Here is a 22,944-nt window from a genome sequence, read left to right on the forward strand (position 1 = left end):
ATCAATTATTGTATTTTATGTGTTATGTCCATATGTGTATTATTTGGATTTAGTGGCACCCACAGTTCTGTCATAGTGGTACATCCCTGTTACCACACTTCCGTGAAGTCCTTCCGCCGATGTGCACGTGAAGACAGTTGACATTGCGCGACATCTTGGTGGAGTTTGGAGGATAATGGCTCGTAAATGATGATTAAACATTTTGATCTAAACGTAAGTAAAAAAGCAAAATATTTTGACGTAATTTGTTTATGTGATCCGTTTGTGCCAAGCTAAAATTGCTCCCTTATCTTTTCTTTACCAAACATCTTACTCAAGCTAGCATAACACAGGACGACAGTGCAGCCTAAAAATATTGTCATCATTTATGAACAACAGTCGGAAAGTATATGACTGTATCCTCTTTTTAGTACATATGAATGACACATGGTGTCCTAATAGCTGTTGCAGTTGGGAAGAGCTAATTTGGCTAGTAAGTATATGGCCAAAATAGTCCCATTGAAATATTATGTAGTACCCGGAGGTGGAAAGAGTACCAGGACTATTGTCAACTTAGCACAACAAGTAGGGATATTTCTATGTTATAACAATGCTTCTTGGCTATAAATCATGTGGACAGCCAGTTTATTTCCCTTTTAAATGGTGCCGCATTTATAAGGAACATGCATCTGTGGGATGAGCAGCAGAGCTGAGTATGTGGGTTGGTCCATGAAAAGTGTTTCACATCTTCTCTGCCAGTGCCAAACAGCTTAATCTTCCATTGAGTCTTTTTTTTTTTTTTTTTTTTAATCTTATTTGGTGGATTGCACCTCTTCTCCTGCTGGTCACCAGCCTGGTCACACACTGCTGTAGGATCGCATCCCATTATTCAACCAGCATTTGTCACAAGTCAGCCAATGTGGTTGTGTTGGTCACTCTGGCACAAACCGCACACCCAAGCTGATCCCGCAGGTGTTCAGTGAGGTTGAGGTCAGGACTGGTGGCAGGCCAATCCCAAATTCTGGAGGTAGTCTCTGATAAACCCTGCTCTGTCATCTTGGAGGATAGAGTTTGGTCCTAGAATGTGGAGATATGGGATTGCCACTGGTTGCAGAATCTCATCTCTATCTCTCTGTCTTGAGATTGCCTCCAATGATGACAATCAGCCACCAGGTTGTTGATACTTGGGGGTACTGGAAGATCAAAACAAAAAAGAATAGTAACAGCAGATATAAACTGTTTGGCATTGGCAGAGAGGATTTGGTGATTTTTTTATGGTTGCAACCCACATGCAGGGCCCTGTTTTTTCTGACATTGTCAATATTAGATGAAAAGAAAAAGAAGACATTTTGGAGGTTGTATATTTACAAGAAACCAAACTCAGAATTTCTGAGTTTAACAAGTTGTAAATTTGTGAGAAAAAAATGGGAATTTCCAGTTTTAAAAAGTAATTCATGTTCAGATTATAAACTCAAAATTTTATATTACAAAATTAATTTTTAAAATATTTTTAAAGTCATAAAATTTGACTTAATGAAAACAGTGATTGGATAACCCCACACAATCGGTTATACCCGACTTTATAAACTGAAAAGTCAAGTTTTGTTTCATGTCAGTTAACATAATTTAGAGCAGAAGATTTGGATTTTGTCCATGAAAATAATTAGAATTGATGTTTAATATTTCCAAATTGATCCTGGGGGGCTAAGCTTTCTTATATGTCAGTGCCGGGGTCTCTAAGGAAAAATCTAATATGTATAATTTTTCTTTTTTTTAAATTTTATTTTTATTTTATAATCTGAGATAATAATATTGTATTTTTGTTGCAGAGTTGTCATGGCTTCATCCTGTGGAAAGCTGTGTCTTCAGTGCAGAAGTCTCCTTTGCACCAAGACAGTGACTAGTACCTGGGGGTTTGTCTCTCAAGCTCGCTGTTATACTGCTGTTACAAGGACACCAATCAAATTCCTACATGGATCACCAATTATTTTTGGGGATCAGAGAACAACTCAGGCCACACTGAGATTTAAACAACAGATGTATTATTGTACCTTCTCTGCCAAACATCAGAAAACGGAGGAGAAGGAAAACAAGGATGTGGAGAAACTGTCAAAAGCTAATGTGGTGTCATATAAGAACCCTTCACTGACTGTTAAAGATGCTGTCACAGTGACAGAAGACCAGATGTCTTTAGGTTCGTATTGATTTAACCATAGAAACTTTTTTTTCATTTAACAGTACTCAACACAAATGTATTGTTTTGTTAAAAATCCTCTTACTGTTTCAGATTTGGGTGCTGCCACTGAATTTTCAGCGTTGGAGGAGATCAGTGATGAAGAGGCTGTCACTATATCTGTCCACTCTTCCATACCTCCAGCCTCCACCTCTCTTAGAGACTACGTGGACCAGTCTGAGACTCTCAGCAAACTGGTACAGCTAGGTAATTCAGTCTCTAGCTGTAGCCTTCTGAATCAAATTCTTACAATTGTTATCACATTCACTGGTTATGATTCAGTTATCTCCAAATGGTGACTTAACTCAAGTTTCTATTTTCCTTGGCTCGTCCTCTCATTGCAGGAGTAAACCTGTGGAAGCTTGAACAACGGCCCAATGTAGGAAACATGCTGTTGAGGCTAAACTTCAGCACAGACGTGGCTCCAAGGCTGCTGTTTCTCAAAGATATCGGAGTGGGGCACTCTCGCTTTGGCTACATCATCTCCCACAACCCTTTCATTCTCACAGAGAGTTTGGAAAACCTGCAGGCCAGGTGAATGAATGGATTTCAGAAACAAAAAAATCTGATCATTTTGTATTTACCCACTCTTATAAGGTAAATTAAGAAATTCTAAAGATTTAAGTCACATGTACAACTAACATGTATATACAGTGCCTATAAAATGTGTTAATCCCCTTGGATGGTATACTCTTTTATTTACTTTATGAATCGATCATGATCAATATAATTTGACTTTTGAAAATACAAAAAATCTCATCAATGTCGAAGTGAAAACAGATTTCTACAAAGTAATGTCAGTTAAATAAAAATATGTAATGTAAAATAGTTGACTGAAAAAATATTCATCTTTAAGTCAGTATTAAGTCCCCCTTGGCTGCAATCACAGCACTGAGTTCATGTGGATAGGCCTCAATCAGACTCTCACATTTGGACTCCGCAATTTTACTCCATATATCTTTGCTAAACTGCTCAAACTCCGTCAGGTTGCATGGGAATCAGGTGTGAACAGCCCTTTTCAAGTCCAGCCACAAATTCTCTACTGGATTGAGGTCCGGGCTTTGACTCTGCTACTCCTAAACATTCACTTTGTTGTCTTTAAACCATTTCTGTGTAGCTTTTGCTGTATGCAAAATCATTGTCTTGCTGGAAAATAAATCTTCTCCCAAGCCGAGGTTCTCTTCCAGACTGAATAAAATAGTCCTCCAGGAATTTCCTATATTTTGCTGCATTCGGTTTACCCTCTACATTTACAAACCTTCTAGGGCCGGGTGCTGAGAAGCATCCCCACAGCATGATGCTGCCTCAACCATGCTTTACACTGGGGATGGTGTGTTTGTGGTGATGTGCAGTTTTGGCCAAAAAGCTCCATTTTGATCATCATACCAAAGAACTTTCTTCCAAATTGACCATGGAGTCTTCCACGTGCCTTTTGGTGAACTCTAGTCCAGAATTAATCCGAGTTTTCTTTAACAGTGGCTTTCTCTTTGCCGCTCTCCCATAAAGCTTTGACTGGTGAAGAACTCGGCCAACAGTTGTTGTATGTAGAGTCTCTCTCATCTCAGCTGCTGAAGCTTGCTTCAGAGTAGTCATAGTTGTCTTGGTGGCCTCTGTAACTAGTCTCCTTCTTTCACACTCACTTAGGTGTAAGGACGGCTTACACATGCCACATTCTTCCCATTTCTTGGTAATGGATTTAACTGAACTCTGGGGGATGTTCAGTGCCTTTGAAATGTGACTGTATCATCCCCTTACTTTTATTTTTCAATAATGCTTTCTCTGAGTTGCTTGAAGTCTTCTTTTGTCTTCATGGTGTAATGGTAGCCAGGAATACTGATCAACCAGTGACTGGACCTTCCTGACACAGGTGTCTTTATACTGCAATCACTTGAGACACATTCACTGCACTCAGGTGATTTTCATTTCATTAAATGTGAGACTACTAGCAACAATTGGCTGTTGAATTAGTTCAGTCACTTTAAAGGGAGTGAATATTCATGCAGTCACTAATTTTACATTACATATTTTCATTTAAGTGACATCACTGTGTTGAAATCTGTTTTCAATTTGATATTAAAGGGTTTTTTGTATATAAAAAGCCTACTAATACTAACTATTTTGATTGATTTATAAAATCAATCAATATAAAATCAGTGAAAAGGGTAAAATATCCAAGGAGGTGAATATGCTCTGTTTGCACCTAAGTGATTAAAGGCACTGTGAGTTTCTTAAAGATGTTTTTTTTTTGTATTATATGCCAAAGGGTTAACTATCTGAAGTCAAAGAAGTTCACTTCTGAGACGGTTGCATCCATGGTGTCCAGAGCTCCCTATCTGCTTAACTTTAGTGTGAAGAGGCTAGACAACCGACTGTGTTTCTACCAGCAGCAGCTCAGCCTCAGTACTGCTAATGTAAGCATCTTAAATCAATCATGAGTGATGGTTTATTATCTCAGTGGTTTACACATAACTCAACAGAAAAGCATATCACAGCTTGTTCTGATTCTCTTCTCAGACACGGGACATTGTAGCTCGTCTGCCTAGATTGCTGTGTGGTAGTTTGGAGCCTGTTAAAGAAAATTTAAAGGTACTGGATTGCAAAACTTCTTATTAGAGATAATTTGTCTAAGTATCATTAAGGCATTTTTTTGAATACTTTTTCTGTGATGTCTTCCACAGGTGTGTGAAATAGAGCTCGGCTTTAAGCAAAATGAGATCCAACACATAGTTTTAGCTGTCCCTAAAGTACTGACTGCCAATAAGAAGAAGCTAACCCAAATATTTGACTTCCTCCACAATACCATGAGCGTGCCCCACCACCTGATCACCAAGTTCCCACAGGTAGGTGGACTGTGGTTTTGTGTTGATTTTCCATTTTTAAGTAAATTTAAGCAGATATATTTGTGCTTTGTCCATATGTCATGTAATAACTTGAGCATCTGATATATCCTTCTGTAGGTCCTCAATGCAAAGTACTTGCGTATCAAAGAGCGCCACCTGTTCCTTGAGTACCTGGGCAGGGCTCAGTATGATCCAACTCTGCCCAGTTACATCCCTCTGGACTGCCTGGTTTCTTTGCCGGATGAGGATTTTTGCACCGAGTTGGCTCTGGCCTCTTTGGAAGACTTTTATTTGTTCCAAAAGACACTTTAATTCCTCTTAGGTGGATGATTGAATGATCTTAAAACAGTGGTCATGCATGTGGAATAAATAGCGGTGTCAGAACCATGCTGGCATTGCATTCTTTTAACACACACAGGATCAACAACATTTGTTTTGTAAATATGATGTTGAATAAATATATTCTGTGAATGGTGTTTTCTGCTTAAAATATTCAGCCAGTTTACTGGGACTGTATGCTCAGGTTTACCAGGCAAGACCCACTACTGCAGTTAGAGATGGTACATGTGAGGAAAGGTGTATGCTTAAAAGTTTGCCCCCCCAAGTAACTCCAAACTTTGGTTTCCTAGGTGTCCTTGAAGAAAGCATATTCAAAGGCCCTAAAAGTGTGCAATTTGAGGGACCTTTAAGAGTTGTCTGTCGAGTATCCTTAACAGTTTGTTGTGGAGACCTTCAAAGTATGCACTTTAGATATCTTATTGTTTTTATGTATAAGTGCCCTTTAAAGTGTGCACTATAATGTTCCCCTTTTTTTCCCCAAATGCACATAAAAGTGTGTGTTTCAAAGTACCCTTAAAAGTCTGGTGGTAAAAGTGTCATACTTACGTCTCCTTAATGTGTCCTCATTGTTTAACCATCCTTAAAGTGTGCACATCTTAGTGCCCGAAAATAAACCACTTGAAATGCTTTCAAAAGTGTAAACTTTAAAATGCCCATGAAAGTGGCCACCTAAGTCTCCCTTCAAGTATTCACTCTTGGGTACCCTTAAAACTGACTCATTTGAACTGCCCTTTAAAAGTATGCACTCCTACATGCTCTTCAAGAATATGTATTGAAGTGCCCTTAAAGTGTTCGCTTTTAACTACACTTAAATGGGAAATTCTGAGTGAGTTTAAGAGAATGTACTGTACTTCTAAAAGCCCTGTTAACTGTCCTCTTCATTGTGCCCCAACAAATGTGCTTTTCTGATTGCCCTATAAACAGGGGTTTTCAAAGTAAAAGAAAATGAGCCTCCCCCAAGAAAAATTTATTCTGTGGACCCCCACCACCATAAAAAACACAATCTTAACTTTATTTTCAAACATTAATGTCTCACCTTTTAGCATTTTTATTATAGTGTTTTTATATTTTGTTCAGAATATAATTTTAAAGATCCATCTCTCCAAGGCAATCAGTTATTTGGTTTCAGTGATTAACGTATTGTCAATACGATCTGATTTTTATGCTCTTATTTAGTGGGAACTATGAGTTTGCATCTATGCAGTTGATGCAGGATGCATAACAACAGATCATCCTCTACCTTCAGCCTTGCCTGGTAATCTTGTTTGGTCATTGTTGGTGCAAAAACCTGCACTTGCACAGGCTGTCTTAGTGTTTATGACACCAAAATTCTCAGTTACCCTCACTGACCAAAATTCCTTTTACTTCTTGTCAAAAGATTTCCCTGGTTTGGTCACTAGACTTAGTGCTTTTGATTCAATATGAGCCCAGGGCAGAAGCAGCCTTATGCTGTTGTTAGCATGCACATCTTTGCTAATTAAACAGGTGCATCATCAGGACCAATGCAGGAAACTCCCAACTTTAATAGTTAACTAGACATTACCTATAATTCTGTCCAATTTTCCCTATGCACAACAGAAGTTAGCAAAGCAAATCACCTTTTTGTGGTTTATGGTTCTGCGTCTCCCCACAGGAGGCCTTCCTCACACTTTGAAAACCACTGCTATAAAGGGTCATTGAAAGGAGTGCACTTCTAAGTGCCCTTGAAGCATGCACCCCTTACAATGGTAAAAGTGACAGCCATCAACTTTGCAGCACTTTCACAGTTTGACACCATAAACTATGCTGAATGGAGCATGAGCTCCTCTGCAACTGTTTGGTGTCTTGCACTGTTCAATTGTGAATGCGGCTTAGTATGTAAGCTACCATTTACTTAGGTAAAGGGTCTTAAAGTGAAGCCAAAATTGCACTTTTCACTTATATAACATAACTCATATTTCATACTTTTGTGAAGCATGAGTTATGTTATAATTTAATGGAATCAAAGTTGAAAAGCTATCAGCTGAAAACATAATTTCTTCTGTTAATTTACAAGAAAAAGTTGTAATTGTGGTCTGGATACATTAGGTAGTGTCAGCAGCTAAGCCTCTTAGCTAGAAGGAGTAATGTGGGGCATCTTCTGAATTTCTTCCTTCTTAGGATCATATGTATGTTTTCTATTATCTTTATAGGTATTAGTGTGCAGGTAGCGCAGTATATGAACATGGTCGTCTATAATAACATGTCTTCCATGTGCCTGAATGATGTCCAGTGTTTTAAGAGCCTAAATTTAGTTTAGCAATTAGAATGATTTAAAAGTTTGTTTTAACAATAAAGCCTTCTGGGGAAGAGCATTGTTTATTAGCAATGAGGAATCATTTTCTTTAGAAAAAATCCTCTTATTTTAAAAATATTTTGGGAATTGGAGAAAACCAGAATACCTAACACTTCACAACGTTGTTCACTGCTATGACCTTAATCCGGGAACCTTTATGTTTATGGTCCACAGTCCATTCGGTAAATGATCAGTATATCAGACATTTAACTTTACGTTTCTTTATTTTGTTGTTTTACATTTGTATTTCGCGAACTTTACAAAGATATTGGAATCAGTTGTAAAATTGTGCAACATCCGTTCTGACCTGAAGAGTCCTTACCCATAATCCACCGCGATCCTTGTCAGTGATAAAAATGGCGGCGAGGGCACCAGGTTGGTGAATGCTGCTCCCTGACATTCATTTCATATGTAGAACCTTAGGATTGTTTTATAACGGTAAACCGCGTCATATCTAACAGCTTATACGACGTGTGTGTGTTTAGTTTGATTTCTGCAGGTTAATGTGTGTTCTTTCGCTCTGTCTCGGGTTTGCCCTCTGGTGTCCCCGTGCTAACTGATGCTAACGCTGCTGTGAGCTAACGCTGATGTCGCGCTGACGATAATCACGTTACCGCAGTTATTTATACGGATTCAACGTTTGAACGTGTTTATAACAGGTTAGATTAAAGTTAAAAACATACTGTCGTGTTGAATTGTAAGGTTAACATTGCTACAATGATATGTCCTCATGTTAGCTACACTGTTATGACATAACAGTACAGTCGTAGACAGGGATGATATTTGGATGATATACTGTATAATTCAATCGAGCAATACTTGTGTCGATACAGCGATCGCTACAGATATACCATCTGTGCCCCTAATATCAGGTGATCTGCTTCAGTTGTCAAAAATTGTAAATAAGACGACGATGTTTTGGTACCGAAACTACATATACTGAAGGTTACTGAGGACTTGGGGCTTTTGGACATTGTGTCCTGAGAGTTTGCTACTATAATTCAGTTTTGTATTTTATCGCACATATGGTCAAAGTAAAGGAAAAACAGAATAAAAGAGGAAATTTATTATGAACAGCACTATAATTTGAAAGCAGAGGTGGAAAAAGGGCACGACTGTTGCACTCAAGTAAAGTACCTTCAGTCTGGTTACATTTACCTAAGTAAAAATTACTGGTCAATAGATCTATTCAAGGTAAAGTTAAATGCATTTAATTAAGAGTTTACTTTAAGCACAGAATACTGAGTAACTACTTAGGAGTTTTACAGTAAAATCTGATCTTTCCTTATTGGCAATGACGACAAGAGACTAGATATCCAACCAGTTTGGAAAGTCTCACCTTTGTAATAAAGTTAAATATGCAGCAAATTTGACAGTGCTAATTGAACTACACTTCTAAAAGTGTTAAATATTTTACTGTCTGACAGTGCTGCAGTTACTCTTAAAAATCTGTGATAAGGTGGGACTCCTGGAAGAACAAAGCAGAGAGTCAACCTCAGAGCTATAAGTACTGATGAAGAATAAGCACTGTGCATCGTTTTTGATCACCTAGAGTCACAGGTGTGAACTCCAACTCAAATATGTGCAAATATGTCTCATATCAAAAACAACAATCCACCAGAAACTAGGGCTGGGCGATATCTCCCAAAATTTATATCGCAGTATATTATGCTATCTCCTGATACACAACATATATATCGCAATATTTTTAAATGTTCTCTAAGTAGCTGTATAATGTTAAATTCAGGTCTAAATGACACCAGTTTGGTGATTAAAATAGAGGATTCAATTGGATTTTTTGATAAAATAGTATGCAGAAAGGTTTAAAAATTAATATAAAGTCAAAATTAGCACACTGTTTTATTTTAAAAAATGACTTCTTTTAATCTTTTATTAATGAATCAACGATGTATGAATTGGGAAATACTTGGTCTTTTAAAATTCTTAAATGTTTTCTGTGTTATGTTTACTATTTTGGATTATAAAATGATTATTTTCCTCATTAAGGGTGAAGCAAACGTACACAAAACTCACCGATCTTGCAGGCAGCCGAAGGCCAAAACCCTGCTGTCTAGTCCACCATTCAGGTTCACAGCTTTGATTACATTAGTTTGTTATCTGTGCAGATTCACACTGGACCAGTTTCTGACAATTTCATGACATGGGAGTGTCTTTAGAGCTTATTCAAGAAACTCTCCTGTGTGATCATGGGGAAAAAAGCTCATTTGGAGGCACAAACATTTTAATTCCCCATTGTCGGTGGTTTGAACTGTTAGGCTGGGATAAGTCTCCATGGTTGTGGAGAAATGGATCACATTTTGCCCCTGCCCGGCCATCTTCTCTCTGACATGTCTGACTCTGGCAGGGAGTTTTCAGCAAAATGTTCACGCCCAGGAAAATCACTTATTCTCGTCGGCCTGTCTTTATGAAATTTTTAAATCCTGGCCTTTCAACAACACTGGGCCCATGTCTTTTGCAACGTGTTCGCCGTTATCGTGGCTTCATTTTGTGGCATATTTTAACGATTAGCGCGTTCAGTTGACCTCTTCCTTTTTAAATCTGAATCGCAATACATTGAGTACACTTGATATATCGCCCAGCCCGACCAGTAACAAAAGAACCCTAGAAGCGATCACTGTACAACAGGAACCATCCAAACACATCTAGACACTCTGCCCAGGAGCATGATGGGGATGCACCCCCACACACACATCCCTCCAAATTTGAAATCAGAGGGCAGAGTGTAGATCTGTTGACTTTCTACAGAGTTAAACTAACACTGATGGATCAACACTACAATACAGGAGTATCCCCCCAAAAAACTACACATTTACAGTAATTTAAGTAAATGTAAGTCGATACTTCCCACCCCTGCTTTTGAGTTTGCTGCTATAATTTCTTTTTATTTATTGCACATATAAACAAAGAAAATGAAGAAACAAAACAAGCAATATGATAAAATAAAAGTTAGAAGTGATTTGATAATTAATAGAGATGTAATGGTATTAAAAGCTCACAGTGCACTAGTACCTCAGTAACAAACCCACAATACAGTATTGTGGTGTCAAAAAACCCAAAACCACAACCGAAGACTTGGGGAAAAAGTAGTGTTGGCTTTAATGAAGAAACAACTACGCTTTGAAGATTACAATATTTGCGATAAAGTGCCATAGGTGTGCATTATTGAAAGTTGTCTATATGTGAAAATAGCTCTAGGTCTTAGGTAATATACAAGTTGGATTGTGAACACTTTCTTAGTAGTCTTTTGGCCAGGCTAGATTCAACTCCTCGAATCTACAAAAATCTTTATACAGTGATGGTTTTCCGAGTGACTCCTCATGTTCCTCTTATTCCCCATTAAGTGTCAGCACAGTCTTACAGTGTCTGCATATGTGTTTGTCTCCTTTCTCATGTCCTAACACCATGAAACCAAAATGCTTTCACGCGTCAGATTTAATAGTTGCTTACATAAAACCTTGTCAATTTTCAATTACAAGACTGTGCAGCATGACTGATCCTGTCTGTGTGTCTTTTTCCCTTTGCCATCCAAACAGCTACAACAGGAAAGTTCCTGGTGGGGATCCGCAAGTGGTATTATGGTTTATGCAGCTTCAACAAACTGGGTAAGCTAAAACCAACACCAGGAAAAGTTATTCAGAGTTGCAGACAATACAGTTCACTTGTCTGAAGCTTATAAATGAAGAAACCCTCACCTGGGATTAATGAAGTTGTGCAGGAGATTTGACTTTGAGCATCTAAACATTATTTTTGGCAGGTTTGATGCGGGATGACACGATCTATGAGGATGCAGATGTTAAAGAGGCTCTGAGGAGGCTCCCAGAGTCCGTTAACAATGAGAGGACGTTCAGGATCAAGAGAGCTCTGGATCTCTCGATGAAGCAGCAAATCCTCCCCAAACACCAGTGGACAAAATATGAAGAGGTGCAAAAATAATATTTCTTTTTTCTTTGATGGGGACAGTTGGGTGAAATGTACAGAATCATTTTTTCTCTATAACTATATGTAACAGTAGCAGGCAGATGAAAAGGTATTAAATTCTCTGGGCCCTTAAATTGGTAACTTCACTTTGGAAGTTAAAAAAATATGCGCGCTGTGTCATCATCACTGGTTTGAAAATGCACATTTGGTTGTAGTGCACACATGAGGCAACACTGATACCACCAGTATCTCAGCCTTCCAACCAAGGTGGTAAACCAGGCAAAACAGGGATGAGAGTGGGGAGAGAGAAAGTAGCCACGGGCTGGACCTGAACCCGGGCAGCCCACGTATGTGAGGTGTGCCTTAGGCTACTAGGCTATCTCATCCCAGTGGCAATCGTAGATTTGTTTCCAACTAGCTCTGACTCACTTACAAACTACAACACACTAGCTGCAGTTACATGAGCAATTTTTTGACAGTCCCATTAAATTTATTCTGATGGAGATTCAAACTTCTCTGTTCACATAGACGCTAAAAGATGCGATCTGATTCAGATGTGAGTCCTCATTTATTATAACCTGGCCTTGTTATAACCTTGTTATAACCTGGCATGTGTTACATCCATCTGGAAAACCACTCATACACAGCGTTTGAGAAAGGACAGTGGCTTTGAAAAAAAACTTGGAGGCCGATTGGATGAACGTTCTATCTGTCACTCCATAGAGAACTGCATAACGCAAACTATGGCGACTGTAGACATGTCAGTACACGACTTTTGTCATTTTTGAAAGAACACAACTCAATTCTAACCTTGCAACGCAAAGTTGTTCTTTTAACAAAGAAAGGTAGTCAAGTTCTGATAGAACTGGTGCTTTAGCAGCGTCCACGCTAATGTCTTCTGCCATAATTGCACCGGCCTCTTGTCACTGCTTGCTTACATCACGACTCTGCCGAGCCCGAAAGTACTGCCCTTCGTTGCTGATTGGTCCTGTTGCTTTCCAGCTGGGCCCAAATGGTTCAGAGGGAGCTTTGCAAAATGAGAGACATGCCATTGTTTCTCACTGGCGTGTCTACTTCTCTATTGTTGACAAACTGACATTACTATACACCGTCAGATTGCTGGGTTTTTTTGTTGTTTTTTTCCAACTTCTCCCTGTGCAAAATTATCAGATTGTTCTATTCTCTCTTGTCTATACCTTGTATTATCTTTCTTTTTTCTTTTTTTTATTTAAAAAGGAAGCTTTATTGTACGCTGCAAAAAGTTCTGCTGTTTCTGATGATCTCCCTGTTTAAGCAGCAAGCTCAGCCGTACATACTGCTGCAGTCAATAATGAGGGGAGCAGTATGAAGCAGTAAATATTCAGTTATAGTTAACACAAGCAAGTAGGCAAGGTAGTAACATTTATGTAAACTTTATATCAATCTAATAACCCAGAGATGTCCTGCTCAGCTCCACTGCTCACATGAATCCTTGAATAGAGGAGCCTTTTATAAAAACACAAGGTTTATTATTAACTTATATAACACTGTTTTCTTTGGATGCATGATTCTGATCTAATAGAACCTAAAATGATTTTAATTTTAATGTGGATTTTTTTCTTAATATTCTTTTACCTTGTTTGTTGTGAACCTGTTTTTTTCCTCATTTTTCCCCTTCAGGATGTCAATTATCTTTCACCGTATCTGGAAGAGGTGATCCGTGAGAGGAAAGAGAAAGAAGAGTGGATGAAGAAATAGATGATTCCTGTTAATCCTCATCTTTGGTCGGTTTATGGTTGTCCCCTGGTGTTGTATTTAAAATGAAATGTGATCTATATAAGGCAGTGCTCATTAAAAAAATATACATTTTGGAGGATCTGGAATTTGTCTCATTTTTATGTAATAGCAGGTGAAGTATATGAAGGTTTTATTTTTGGGGTATGACAGAAAAAACATATTTGTCAGTTATATTACATTAGAAGTGCTGTTCACAAACCCTGTTATATACAACATTTACATCACCAGATATTAATGACATAGATACTGCAAGTGTCGACCATAAGTACTATTTTAGCTGCATCTATCTAGAAACAACACATATTTCTTTATCCTTCCAGTATCATTAAAATATACTTCACTAATCAGCCATTCATGGACACAAATACCCACTGTGGACACATTACTTTCAAAAATCATAAAAAATAATTATTTCCCCTTTGATTTATTATTTCTTTTCATTAACCTTAGTCCTGACGTAAGTTACCAGCTCTTTCAATATTTTGGGGATTTTAACCCCTAAATTGCCAATATTAGCAACAAAATTGATTTAGATGCGTTATTAGGTTTTGTCTATTATTGTTGTATAAACTAAAGATGATCAACAGTTTTCCTTCAAAATGAAGTATTGACATAGAATTTATGATTTTATTCTGCTATGGCAGAGATCAAAAACAATTATTATTGCAGGTAAATAGGCTAAATAGGGTACTGAATTTTAAAATACTAAAAAAAAAAAAAAACACTAATCATGAATCAAAATCAATTTTGTCACTTATTTTTGACCCATCCAAGTCTTTATTTTGAAAAAAATCTGCTACCTGTCGTGTCTTACATTGGCTCTCAACCGGTGGGGTCAGGACCCTAAGGTGGGTCATGAATAGGGACCAGGAACAAAAATTGTCCATAAAGCATTTTTAAGGCTGCGTGTCCATATCTGGCCTGTTTTGTGCTGGCAGCGCTCAGGGCATCAACTCCAGAGTGTTTCCTGCCAGCACTGATTGTTGCTACTCTGCAAAAATGATTCTGCCCCCTCATTAGAATCTGTAGTGTTGTTTTAAAATAGCTCTATGTGCTTCATATTTCTATGTTTCATAGTTCTATGAGATAACACCAGTTGAGAACCACTGTTGAAATAACTAATTTTCAGTGTGATTTTCTTATAGAACAGTGACATGATATATTCAAACTGGCATTTAAAGGGTTAAAATCCCTAGAATATTCAAATATTTTGGTACTTTTGGACCAGACACAAGTCAATGGAAAGAATTAATTTTTAAAAAGTGGAGGGAAAATTGTATATAAATTATTTGATATTTTTGCAGTGGACATTTTTGTCCACAAATGTTTTTTTAGGGTAATAAATGTATACAGTCTAAACTATAGGCCCTTTAAAAAATTGAGACTGAAATTTCTAAACTCATCAAGAAAACAACCTTCAAAAACTCATCCTGTCTGCTGTAGCACAGACAAAATAAAAAATAGAAGTGAAAAACTCCCTTTCTGACAATATTGTCCAGACTGATAGATTTGGTAAAACAGCCTCTCCTCAGGAAGCACCCATGACTTATGTTTAAATTAGTTTGACAGTCATCTGGCTTTGCTGAGAAATAAAATGACAGCCCTAAAAGCATGAGCAGGGGTCATTCCTGGTGAAAAAAGTATCCAAATTTCTAGAACTAAAGATTCCTGTCATTAAGTGTCATAAACAGACCTCTAAACCCCACTGTGGGCTTGTGATCTCCTACTGTCCACATCTACTATGGTTCCTATGAAATTCCCAATCACACTGTTGAAGGATGTGAGCATGGACACTCCTAGCTCGTTACTGGTTTCATTAATGTCCGGATCATAGGCTCCCATGAGTGGGGTGCACACCTGCATGCTCCCTCTTCCTGCTCCCTCCAGAATCCCCGTCAGCTGGTCCCTGACCTCCCGGAACAACTCCTTATTGTAGCACAGCAGGACTGAATCATCCAGCGGATAAGTGACATCCTCGGGGTAGCAGTCACGAGGAACTGGCACTTCTATGTACTTCAATTTAGGAAAGCCTGCAGACAGCATGGAGAACAACCTCCGCAAGGCTGCAGATGTCAGAGGGTTTCCCAGGAATTTGAGCTCCTCCAGCTCCTGACAGCCAGACAGAGCGTTAGTGAAGGCGTCCATGTGCTCATCCTCTATGTTACAGTCCTCAAGGGCCAGGCTGGACAGAGTGGCAGAGCAGCGGCTGAGCAGTTTGTGGAAAGAAGTGGAGAAAGAGCCGAAGAGGTCGTGGCCACCGATGTCCAGGCTGACCAGAGCCTCGCTGTGGAGGCTGTTGGAGAGGTACGTCATGTCCAAGCGGTTCAGGTGGCAGTAAGCCAAGTCCAAGCGCTTCAGTGGGGTGTTGATAGGACTGGGTAGAAGGAAGACAGAGAGGAAATAAAAGGAGTCAGCTGGTTTGAGACTAAGTGGAAAACAATAGAAATTCACTGTTAATTACATAAAATTAAACACCACACAGAGACAGATTATACAATGTTAACTCAGATTTTTGGAAGTATACACTCTAGAACAAAAACTTGAAAGACATTACAAAAAAAGTTGGGACAGGAGCATGCTTACCACTTTTGCAATACCTTTTCTTCTAACACTCTGTAAGCCACTGAGGACTAAAAACACTAATTGCTGAAGTACTGAAGGTGGAATTCTTTCCCAGTATTGCTTGATGCACATCTTACAGTAAGCTGATAAAAAGTGCTGAATTTCTGTTGTATTTTGCATTTCACAATGCACCATACATTTTGGATGGGAGCCAGGTCTGGACTGTATCCAGGCCAGTCTAGTGCCTGCACTCTTTTACTGTGAAGCCATGCTGTTTTAACTTGCTGAAATTAAGAGGGACATTGTTGCTCCAAACTTGAATGTACCTCTCAGTATCAAGATGCCTTCTCAGTTGTATTAGTACCCATGCCATGGGCACTAATACACCCCCAGATTAAGGCTGGGTATTGTTTGGTGTTTTTCCGAAACCAGTTCTTTTGAGGGGCCAGTGCCTAAATGATACCTGATTCAAAACTGTAAGAGAAACGTGTTTAAAACTGCAGCTGAAAAAACCTGTCTTGGTATCATACATAATCGAGAAATAAGATGCCAATAGGACATTTGATTAAAGGAAACAGATGTAATGTATTCTGTGCCTTTAAAAGTATGGGGATCATGAGGAACCAAAATGAAGCACCAAAATCTGTCTTGTCATTCAGTGTGGTGGGTATCGGATATGTTGTCATCACATGTGCTAGCTTTTGAACTTTGTGTTGATAAAAACCTGAACGGTCTTTTTCCTCTTTAGTGGAGGACTTGGACAGCCATATTTAAAAATTAATTTGACTTGTGAACCAGTCACAGCACACTTTTCCACCTCAGGGCGGTCCATCTTGGGCCCTGAGCAGTTAGCAGTGCTTCTGAATGTTTTAGATGTATGACTGCATGGTATAACTTCGGTTTGCATATTCATTACACTGTGTTAACTGTCAATGGTTTTCCAGAGTATTTCTTAGCTCAAGTTCTAATATCCATCACAGAGTGATGATGTTTTTTAAATGCAGTGCTGCCTTAGAGGTTAAAGGTCACAGGCATTCAGGGTTGGTCTTTGGCCTTGCCCCTTATGTGCAGATATTTCTCCAGAATCTCTAAGTCTTTTAAATGAACTGTAGATGGGGATATCTCTAAATTCCTTGAAACTGAAAGTTGAGGAACATTGTGCTCATGTACGAGCCAGCATGTTCATCTAGGCCCATATGGGTTATGCAGGCTGCAATATGGGTCCCATGTGGGTTTGTTCATAAGTTCCATGATGGCCCCACTTGTGATCACTTATGTGGATGACAAGTTGGATCAGCCCATATGAGACCCCTACGTGGGCCTCATTTCTAGAGATCCCTGTGGTTTCCCATGTAGATTTCAAGTAGGATCTACTTGGGATCTCTTGATGGCGCCTATATGGGCTGCTTCAAATTGAAGTTCACATGGGCAATCACAGTTGGGGTCACCATGGAACTCACAGACAAGTCTGCATGGGACCCCAGTTTTTTCTTGCCCCTATCCCAACTTTTTTGGAACTGGTTGCAGGCATCAAATTTGTATTCAATTTGATGCTGGCACTTGCATTCTGTTTTCAATTCACATTTTTCACTATGTCCCAGCTTTTTCAGGAACTGAGGTTTTAATTATGCGTTTACATGACAACTATCATTTAACCTTGCAAAGAAGAAAACTTAAATTCTAAGTATCCTATACTTGGAAAAAAGCAGGCACTTTGACGGTAAATTAACCATGCTGACATGAAAATGGTGCAGAGATACTGAAACTCTCTCAGCACTTTTTCTCTTTGCTCCTATAAAAGACTTGGATGATTTTCCAGGCTATGATAGGTATGATAGGTCTGTTGTTGGGCATGTCTGCTTTGTTCTCTCTATTTAAACTGTGGAGTCTGTCCAGCAGGTTCCTGTCTGTCCTCACTCTGGCATCATGTCAGCAATCTCAACAACAAAATACTTCCCATTGTTTAACCAGAGCGCCAAACCTTGTGATGTTGAAGTGCACACGAATAATTGATACAGGAGCCATCCATCACCTGATTCACACACATGCACATGAAAATATGGACGCACTGTCGTCTCTCTCCCTCCATCCATTAGTTTACTCACTTCAGCAGTCTGCGCAGGTGTCCAGTCAGAGTGGAGAATCCCACATAAAGCTCAGTCAGGCTGCTCAGCTGTGCCAGGAGCCTACCAATGGTTGCCAGCAGATCTTCATCATCAGCACCCAGCCTCCTCACATCCAAAGCCCCAGCAGGCAGGGTCAGAGACTTTAGTTTTGGGAACTCTATCCTGGACAGCAGCACCTCCAGGTGCACGGCCTCAAGGGGAACATTATGGACTATCTCCAACTTTGAGATGGCCTCAGGCTCTGCGAGACGAAGAACATAGAAGAGCTGCTTGAGAGAGAGGGAATCAGCCCGGAAACTGTCAAAGTGAAGCTTCAGAGGACAGTAGCGGAGGAGGAGGAAGGCTTGAGCCACCAGCTCGTAGTTACGGCCCGTGACGAAGCCATTCAGGTGGACTTCGATGGAGGTTTCAAAGGCAGATAGGGACACAGTGCTGGATTGCATGGCCACCATGGTCTCATAGCACATTTGGCTCAGGCGCTGGGTTCTTGCCCATCGACCTAGGGTGGACATACATGGGCAGGACTGATGCTCGGTATCCTTCAGGGCAGTCAGATCCACCACATGGAGGCTCTTTGCGTAGGTTCTCGGAGGAGACAGCACATAATCCTTAAGAAAACAAAAACAAAATCCTTAAAAAACAAACAAAAATCCTTAAGAAAACAAGTGAAATCTTACAGCTGGACAACCTAGATTCTCCTGAGACCAGAGGTTTTACTTTGAATACATTCTTAGTTTCTCTCATTCATTTTGGATCAGTGGGACCTGGTAGTATAAAACCTAAGCCCTGCCTTTAAAGAAGTTGTTTTCACCAAGACAGTGATCTATGAGGAAAATAGGCTTAGTTTACGGTGCAACACAAAAAATATATATTATTTCCTCTCTTGTTGGAAGTAATTTTCACAAATAAAATGTGTTTAAAGTGCTGAAGATCCAAGACAAACTCATAAACAGAACAACACATCTCCAGAAGGCCCTGTTTCTGCAGAAACGACACATTGCTGAGTTGCTATTTAACCAACTTATGATGGACGGAAGGAAATTGTTAAGGCCTAGTATGAACTAAATGTCCTCTTACAGTTCTGGAGGTCTTAAAAAAATTTCCTTTAAAAATGTTAGAGATTTTCAAAACCTTTAAAAAACAACAAGTTCCCAAAAATATTCAGATACAACATTAGCAAGAAAAAAATATTTTAACTTGCAAAAACGGAAAATCATCTGTGGCTGAACTTGGCAGAGAGAGGGGGATACAGAAGAGGACAGAGACCAAGAGTCAGTAAGACATGCAGGGAACATAAAAACAACAGTAAATTAAAGTACTGAAGTACCTTTAAACCGGCTAGAATGGCCTCCAGACAAAGGCGGCATGTGCAGGAGGTGAGGTCCATCTGACAGTCCATGGTCCTTCCCAGGAGTCTTTGCAGATTGAGTTCAGGAAGAGGCCATGTCTGCACTAGAGCATGCAGCAGGTTGGCCTGCTCGTGTAGGTAGCAGGCCTTGAAGAGAAGTGGGTAGAGATTAAAAGAAACAGAGTTTAGGTTCTCCAGAGCACTCAGCCCACTCTGGGCGAAGGCTTCAGCGGCTAGGAATCGCAGAGTCTTCATATTTAATCTCTTTTTTCCCTGCAGATTTTCTTGATAGTGATCAGAGCTGCAGTGAAGCAGCTCTGTGTGTCAGTGTTCCACCTCCTCTGTGTTTCTCTTGTGGTTCTATTCCTTCGTATGTCTGTGACGGTGTGGTGTGTTTGTCTACGACCAGGCTTGCTCTAGTGAGGCCAGAGTGAGGCATGGGAGTCTGGTGGTAGGTAAGAGGCAGGAGGTTATTAATAGAAACAGCTGTCTCACGTCCTTCGTAGGGGACAGTGTCTATTTGTAACTTTTACCAGTAAGATAAGTGGGAACAGCATCTGAATGCCACATGGAAAATGGTAACTGTTCACACCTTTGTATGATGCAGGGACAAAGGGGAACAATGCTTTGAGAGCAGAAATAGAACAAAAATGCTGTCAGTTACATCTGTAGAAATCTCATTTGTAAGCAGTGTACAGTGATGAAGCTGGATTGTGTTCAGCTTTATTTCCTCAAACCTTCCTCACTAAATAAATTTATCTACTCTTGAATTACAGCATCAATGGTAGCAATGCATTATGGTCTTCTGAGGCTGATTTAAACGCTGACATGGAAATTCTTCTCCTGTTGGTGCAGGTATTTGTTAATACAGTTTTCCATTTCCTGTTATTCACACTCAGCTAATGGAGGTTATGCTGGACCTAATTTACTAAACACAACTCTAACTTTGACACGGATATCTGCACCATGTTGCTGTATGGAATCATTGCAAACACCCTGCTTTGGACATAGATGCTGAATGTGTTTCATGAGGTCAGGGAAATCTCGTCTCCCTAGTTAAAGCTACCACATCTAAAGAGAAATTAAAAGGGTGCACTGTAAAGTGTGCCTATGAAAGTCTGCACCAGCACCCTTGAAGGTCCTTGTTCACCCCTTGAAAGTGTGTGCTTTAAAGAACACACTTTACAATTATCTGTTACCCTCATAGCAACTCATACCTTAAGTTTTTTAATTGTGGGAAAGTAAACATTTGTAAGATAGAACATACAAACCTGTGCCCTTGAAAGTGAGCACTTCAAAGTGTGTGCTAGAAAGTATGCATGGGAAGGTACACATTTGCAATATAAAACATGCATACTCTTTCTCTTGAAAGTGAGCACTTCAGAGTTTGTCCCTCAAAGTGTGCATGGGAAAGTACACATCTGTAAGATTAAAAGTACATACTAGTGTCCTTGAAAGTGAACATTTCAAAGTGTGTACTTGAAAGTGTGCATTGGAGAGAAAACATTTGTAAGATTAAAAGTACATACTTGCGCATTTGAAAGTGAGCACCTCAGAGTCTGTGCGTGGAAGTGTGCATTGTAAAGCCAACATTTGTAGGATCACATGTGCTTACTTGTGCCCTTGAAAGTGAGCACTTCAGAGTGTGTGTCTGAAAGTCTGCATTGGAAGTCAACATTTGTAAGATTAAAATGACATACTTGTGCCGTTGAAAGTGATCACTTCTAAGCGTTTGCTTGAAAGTGTGCATGGGAAGGTACACATTTGTAAGATTAAACGTGTGTACTTGTGCCCTTGAAAGTGAGCACTTCAAAGTATGTGCTTGAACAAGAACTGACACAGTTTATCAAAAGGTAAATAACTTTTAAACCATAAATCGTTGCCTCTCACTTGTTTTTCCTGTTGAAGCTAGCCGTTGTGTTCTCCCATTGACGCTATTGATGCCTTTGAATCCCATATGCAGGGCCGTTTCTTGCTATACGCGAACTATGCAAATGCATAGGGCCCCACAAGCCATAAGGGGGCCCCAAAGCTGAATGTTCATTCTCATCTGAGGAGAATTAAGATTACCTGTCTTTAACCCTTACAGTATATGTTTAGAAATAAAAGTAGGATATCAGAATAAAAGAAGCTGCAGTGATATGCTGTTGTCAGTGTTTTTGAGACAAAATTAAGTGAAAATTGTTGAACTCCACCGTAACACACTGAGTGAGGTTCACCAACAGGTAGGATGGGAATGACTGGGTCAGTGTATTTTCTGGCAGATCCATTTCCTGTTTGGAAAAAAAAAAAGGCTGTTCTGTAATCACGTGATGCTGCACAAAATAGCATGAAGGAGGGATAGAGGTCAGTGCACTTGATGATTTATACAGCTGTATACATTAAGTACATATCTGTATACAACAATTGTTAATATGCGAGTTGTAAGTTTTATATTGTAATTGGAAAAGTGCAATAAAGTTCATATTAAAACATAGAGAGATAGAGAGAGCCTGTGATGCAGTCCCCTGTGTTATTGTTATTTTAATATTTAGCAGCAAAACTTAATAATAAGCAGGAAAACAACTTTAAGGTCACAGAGATGCTGTACATTATGATTCTACTTGTTGAGCCTTTTGAGTCAAATATAGGTCTAAAATAATTTGCTAGTCTGAACAGTCAGTTCAGAAAGTTCAGACTGGTAACGGATCAGTACTCGTATCGGCCGATACCCGAAACCTTGGTATCGGAATCATATCAGGATGGAAAAAATGGTATTGGAACATCTCTAATTAAAAGTACCTACTTGTTCCCTTGAAAGTGAGGACTACAATGTATGCACTTCAAAGTGTGCATGGGAAAGTCAACATTTGTAAGGTTAAAAGTACATACTTGTGCCCTTGAGAGTGAGCACTTCAAAGTGTGTGCTTGAAATGGCATTTGTATACACATGGAAGTTTGTACTTTCGCCCTTTATAGTGTTCACTGTTTGGCAAGATGCAAGAATTAAATACCCCTTACCTCTTCAATACTCCTTCTGTCTAAAAGGATGTCAGAAAAAGATCAAGATCACTGACTTCAGTAAAAGCCCTGCATTCAAAACTTTATTTTGAAATGTTATGTTTTGTAATATCAATGTGAATCATAAAAATCAGTGCCTCTGTACATAAGTCAGTGCCTCAAAAGTTTTTATTATAACTGTTGAAGTACATTTTTTATTTTCTTGCAGCAGGTCTTAATAAAGCTTTGTTTTATTTTTATTAAACCATTTCAGACCAATAAGAGGAGGATGTGATGGTGATGTCATTGGGTAGGTTAAGGTGCAGATTTGAAGGAGGCAGGTAAACATGGGGGGCTGACAATGATGAAAACATGATGATGATGTTTACAAAAACTTTAACTCTGCTTTAACTCTAATTTGCCTGGTGACTGTGTCAGATGGAGTCAGTTTGGTTTTGGTCACTGATCAGGTAGAATCAAACTGGTCAGTAAAAGCTAGAAAAAGTAGA

At 39.2% G+C, this 22,944-nt stretch overlaps 3 protein-coding genes across 4 annotated transcripts; 2 read left to right on the top strand and 1 right to left on the bottom strand.

Annotated features, from left to right (window-relative positions):
• Window positions 1-106: 106 nt before the first annotated feature.
• mterf3 (mitochondrial transcription termination factor 3) lies at window positions 107-5,528 on the top strand. The gene is made up of 8 exons (XM_041809206.1): window positions 107-213; window positions 1,809-2,173; window positions 2,267-2,419; window positions 2,557-2,746; window positions 4,476-4,623; window positions 4,727-4,798; window positions 4,891-5,052; window positions 5,170-5,528. The coding sequence occupies exons 2-8, from the start codon at window positions 1,816-1,818 to the stop codon at window positions 5,362-5,364; spliced, it is 1,278 nt and encodes a 425-aa protein (XP_041665140.1). The 5' UTR covers window positions 107-213; window positions 1,809-1,815; the 3' UTR covers window positions 5,365-5,528.
• A 2,474-nt stretch (window positions 5,529-8,002) lies between these two features.
• On the top strand, window positions 8,003-13,494 carry LOC121524035 (cytochrome b-c1 complex subunit 7). 2 transcript variants are annotated; one of them, XM_041809209.1, is made up of 4 exons: window positions 8,003-8,080; window positions 11,260-11,328; window positions 11,481-11,647; window positions 13,304-13,494. In XM_041809209.1, exons 1-4 carry the CDS (start codon window positions 8,062-8,064, stop codon window positions 13,379-13,381), a joined length of 333 nt encoding a protein of 110 aa, XP_041665143.1. In that variant the 5' UTR covers window positions 8,003-8,061; the 3' UTR covers window positions 13,382-13,494. The 2 variants fall into 2 exon arrangements, with proteins under 2 accessions (XP_041665143.1, XP_041665142.1); XM_041809208.1 differs by having other exon boundaries at window positions 8,055-8,143.
• lrrc14b (leucine rich repeat containing 14B) lies at window positions 13,489-19,870 on the bottom strand. The gene is made up of 3 exons (XM_041809205.1): window positions 19,436-19,870; window positions 18,088-18,716; window positions 13,489-15,794 (listed from the first exon to the last, which is right to left on the bottom strand). The coding sequence occupies exons 1-3, from the start codon at window positions 19,709-19,711 to the stop codon at window positions 15,116-15,118; spliced, it is 1,584 nt and encodes a 527-aa protein (XP_041665139.1). The 5' UTR covers window positions 19,712-19,870; the 3' UTR covers window positions 13,489-15,115.
• Between the last annotated feature and the right edge of the window lie 3,074 nt (window positions 19,871-22,944).

This window comes from Cheilinus undulatus, linkage group 16 (assembly GCF_018320785.1).
Source record: "Cheilinus undulatus linkage group 16, ASM1832078v1, whole genome shotgun sequence".
NCBI lineage: Eukaryota > Metazoa > Chordata > Actinopteri > Labriformes > Labridae > Cheilinus > Cheilinus undulatus.

Coding starts and splice junctions, on each gene's coding strand:
- mterf3 (XM_041809206.1), top strand. CDS start 1,816: ATGGCTTCATCCTGTGGAAAGCTGTGTCTTCAGTGCAGAAGTCTCCTT. Junction 2,174..2,266: donor AGAAGACCAGATGTCTTTAG/GTTCGTATTGAT, acceptor TTACTGTTTCAG/ATTTGGGTGCTGCCACTGAA. Junction 2,747..4,475: donor TTGGAAAACCTGCAGGCCAG/GTGAATGAATGG, acceptor TATATGCCAAAG/GGTTAACTATCTGAAGTCAA.
- LOC121524035 (XM_041809208.1), top strand. CDS start 8,089: ATGCTGCTCCCTGACATTCATTTCATATGTAGAACCTTAGGATTGTTT. Junction 8,144..11,259: donor CTTAGGATTGTTTTATAACG/GTAAACCGCGTC, acceptor CCATCCAAACAG/CTACAACAGGAAAGTTCCTG. Junction 11,329..11,480: donor ATGCAGCTTCAACAAACTGG/GTAAGCTAAAAC, acceptor TATTTTTGGCAG/GTTTGATGCGGGATGACACG.
- lrrc14b (XM_041809205.1), bottom strand. CDS start 19,711: ATGAAGACTCTGCGATTCCTAGCCGCTGAAGCCTTCGCCCAGAGTGGG. Junction 18,717..19,435: donor CCATTCTAGCCGGTTTAAAG/GTACTTCAGTAC, acceptor TGTTTTCTTAAG/GATTATGTGCTGTCTCCTCC. Junction 15,795..18,087: donor CACCTGCGCAGACTGCTGAA/GTGAGTAAACTA, acceptor CCTTCTACCCAG/TCCTATCAACACCCCACTGA.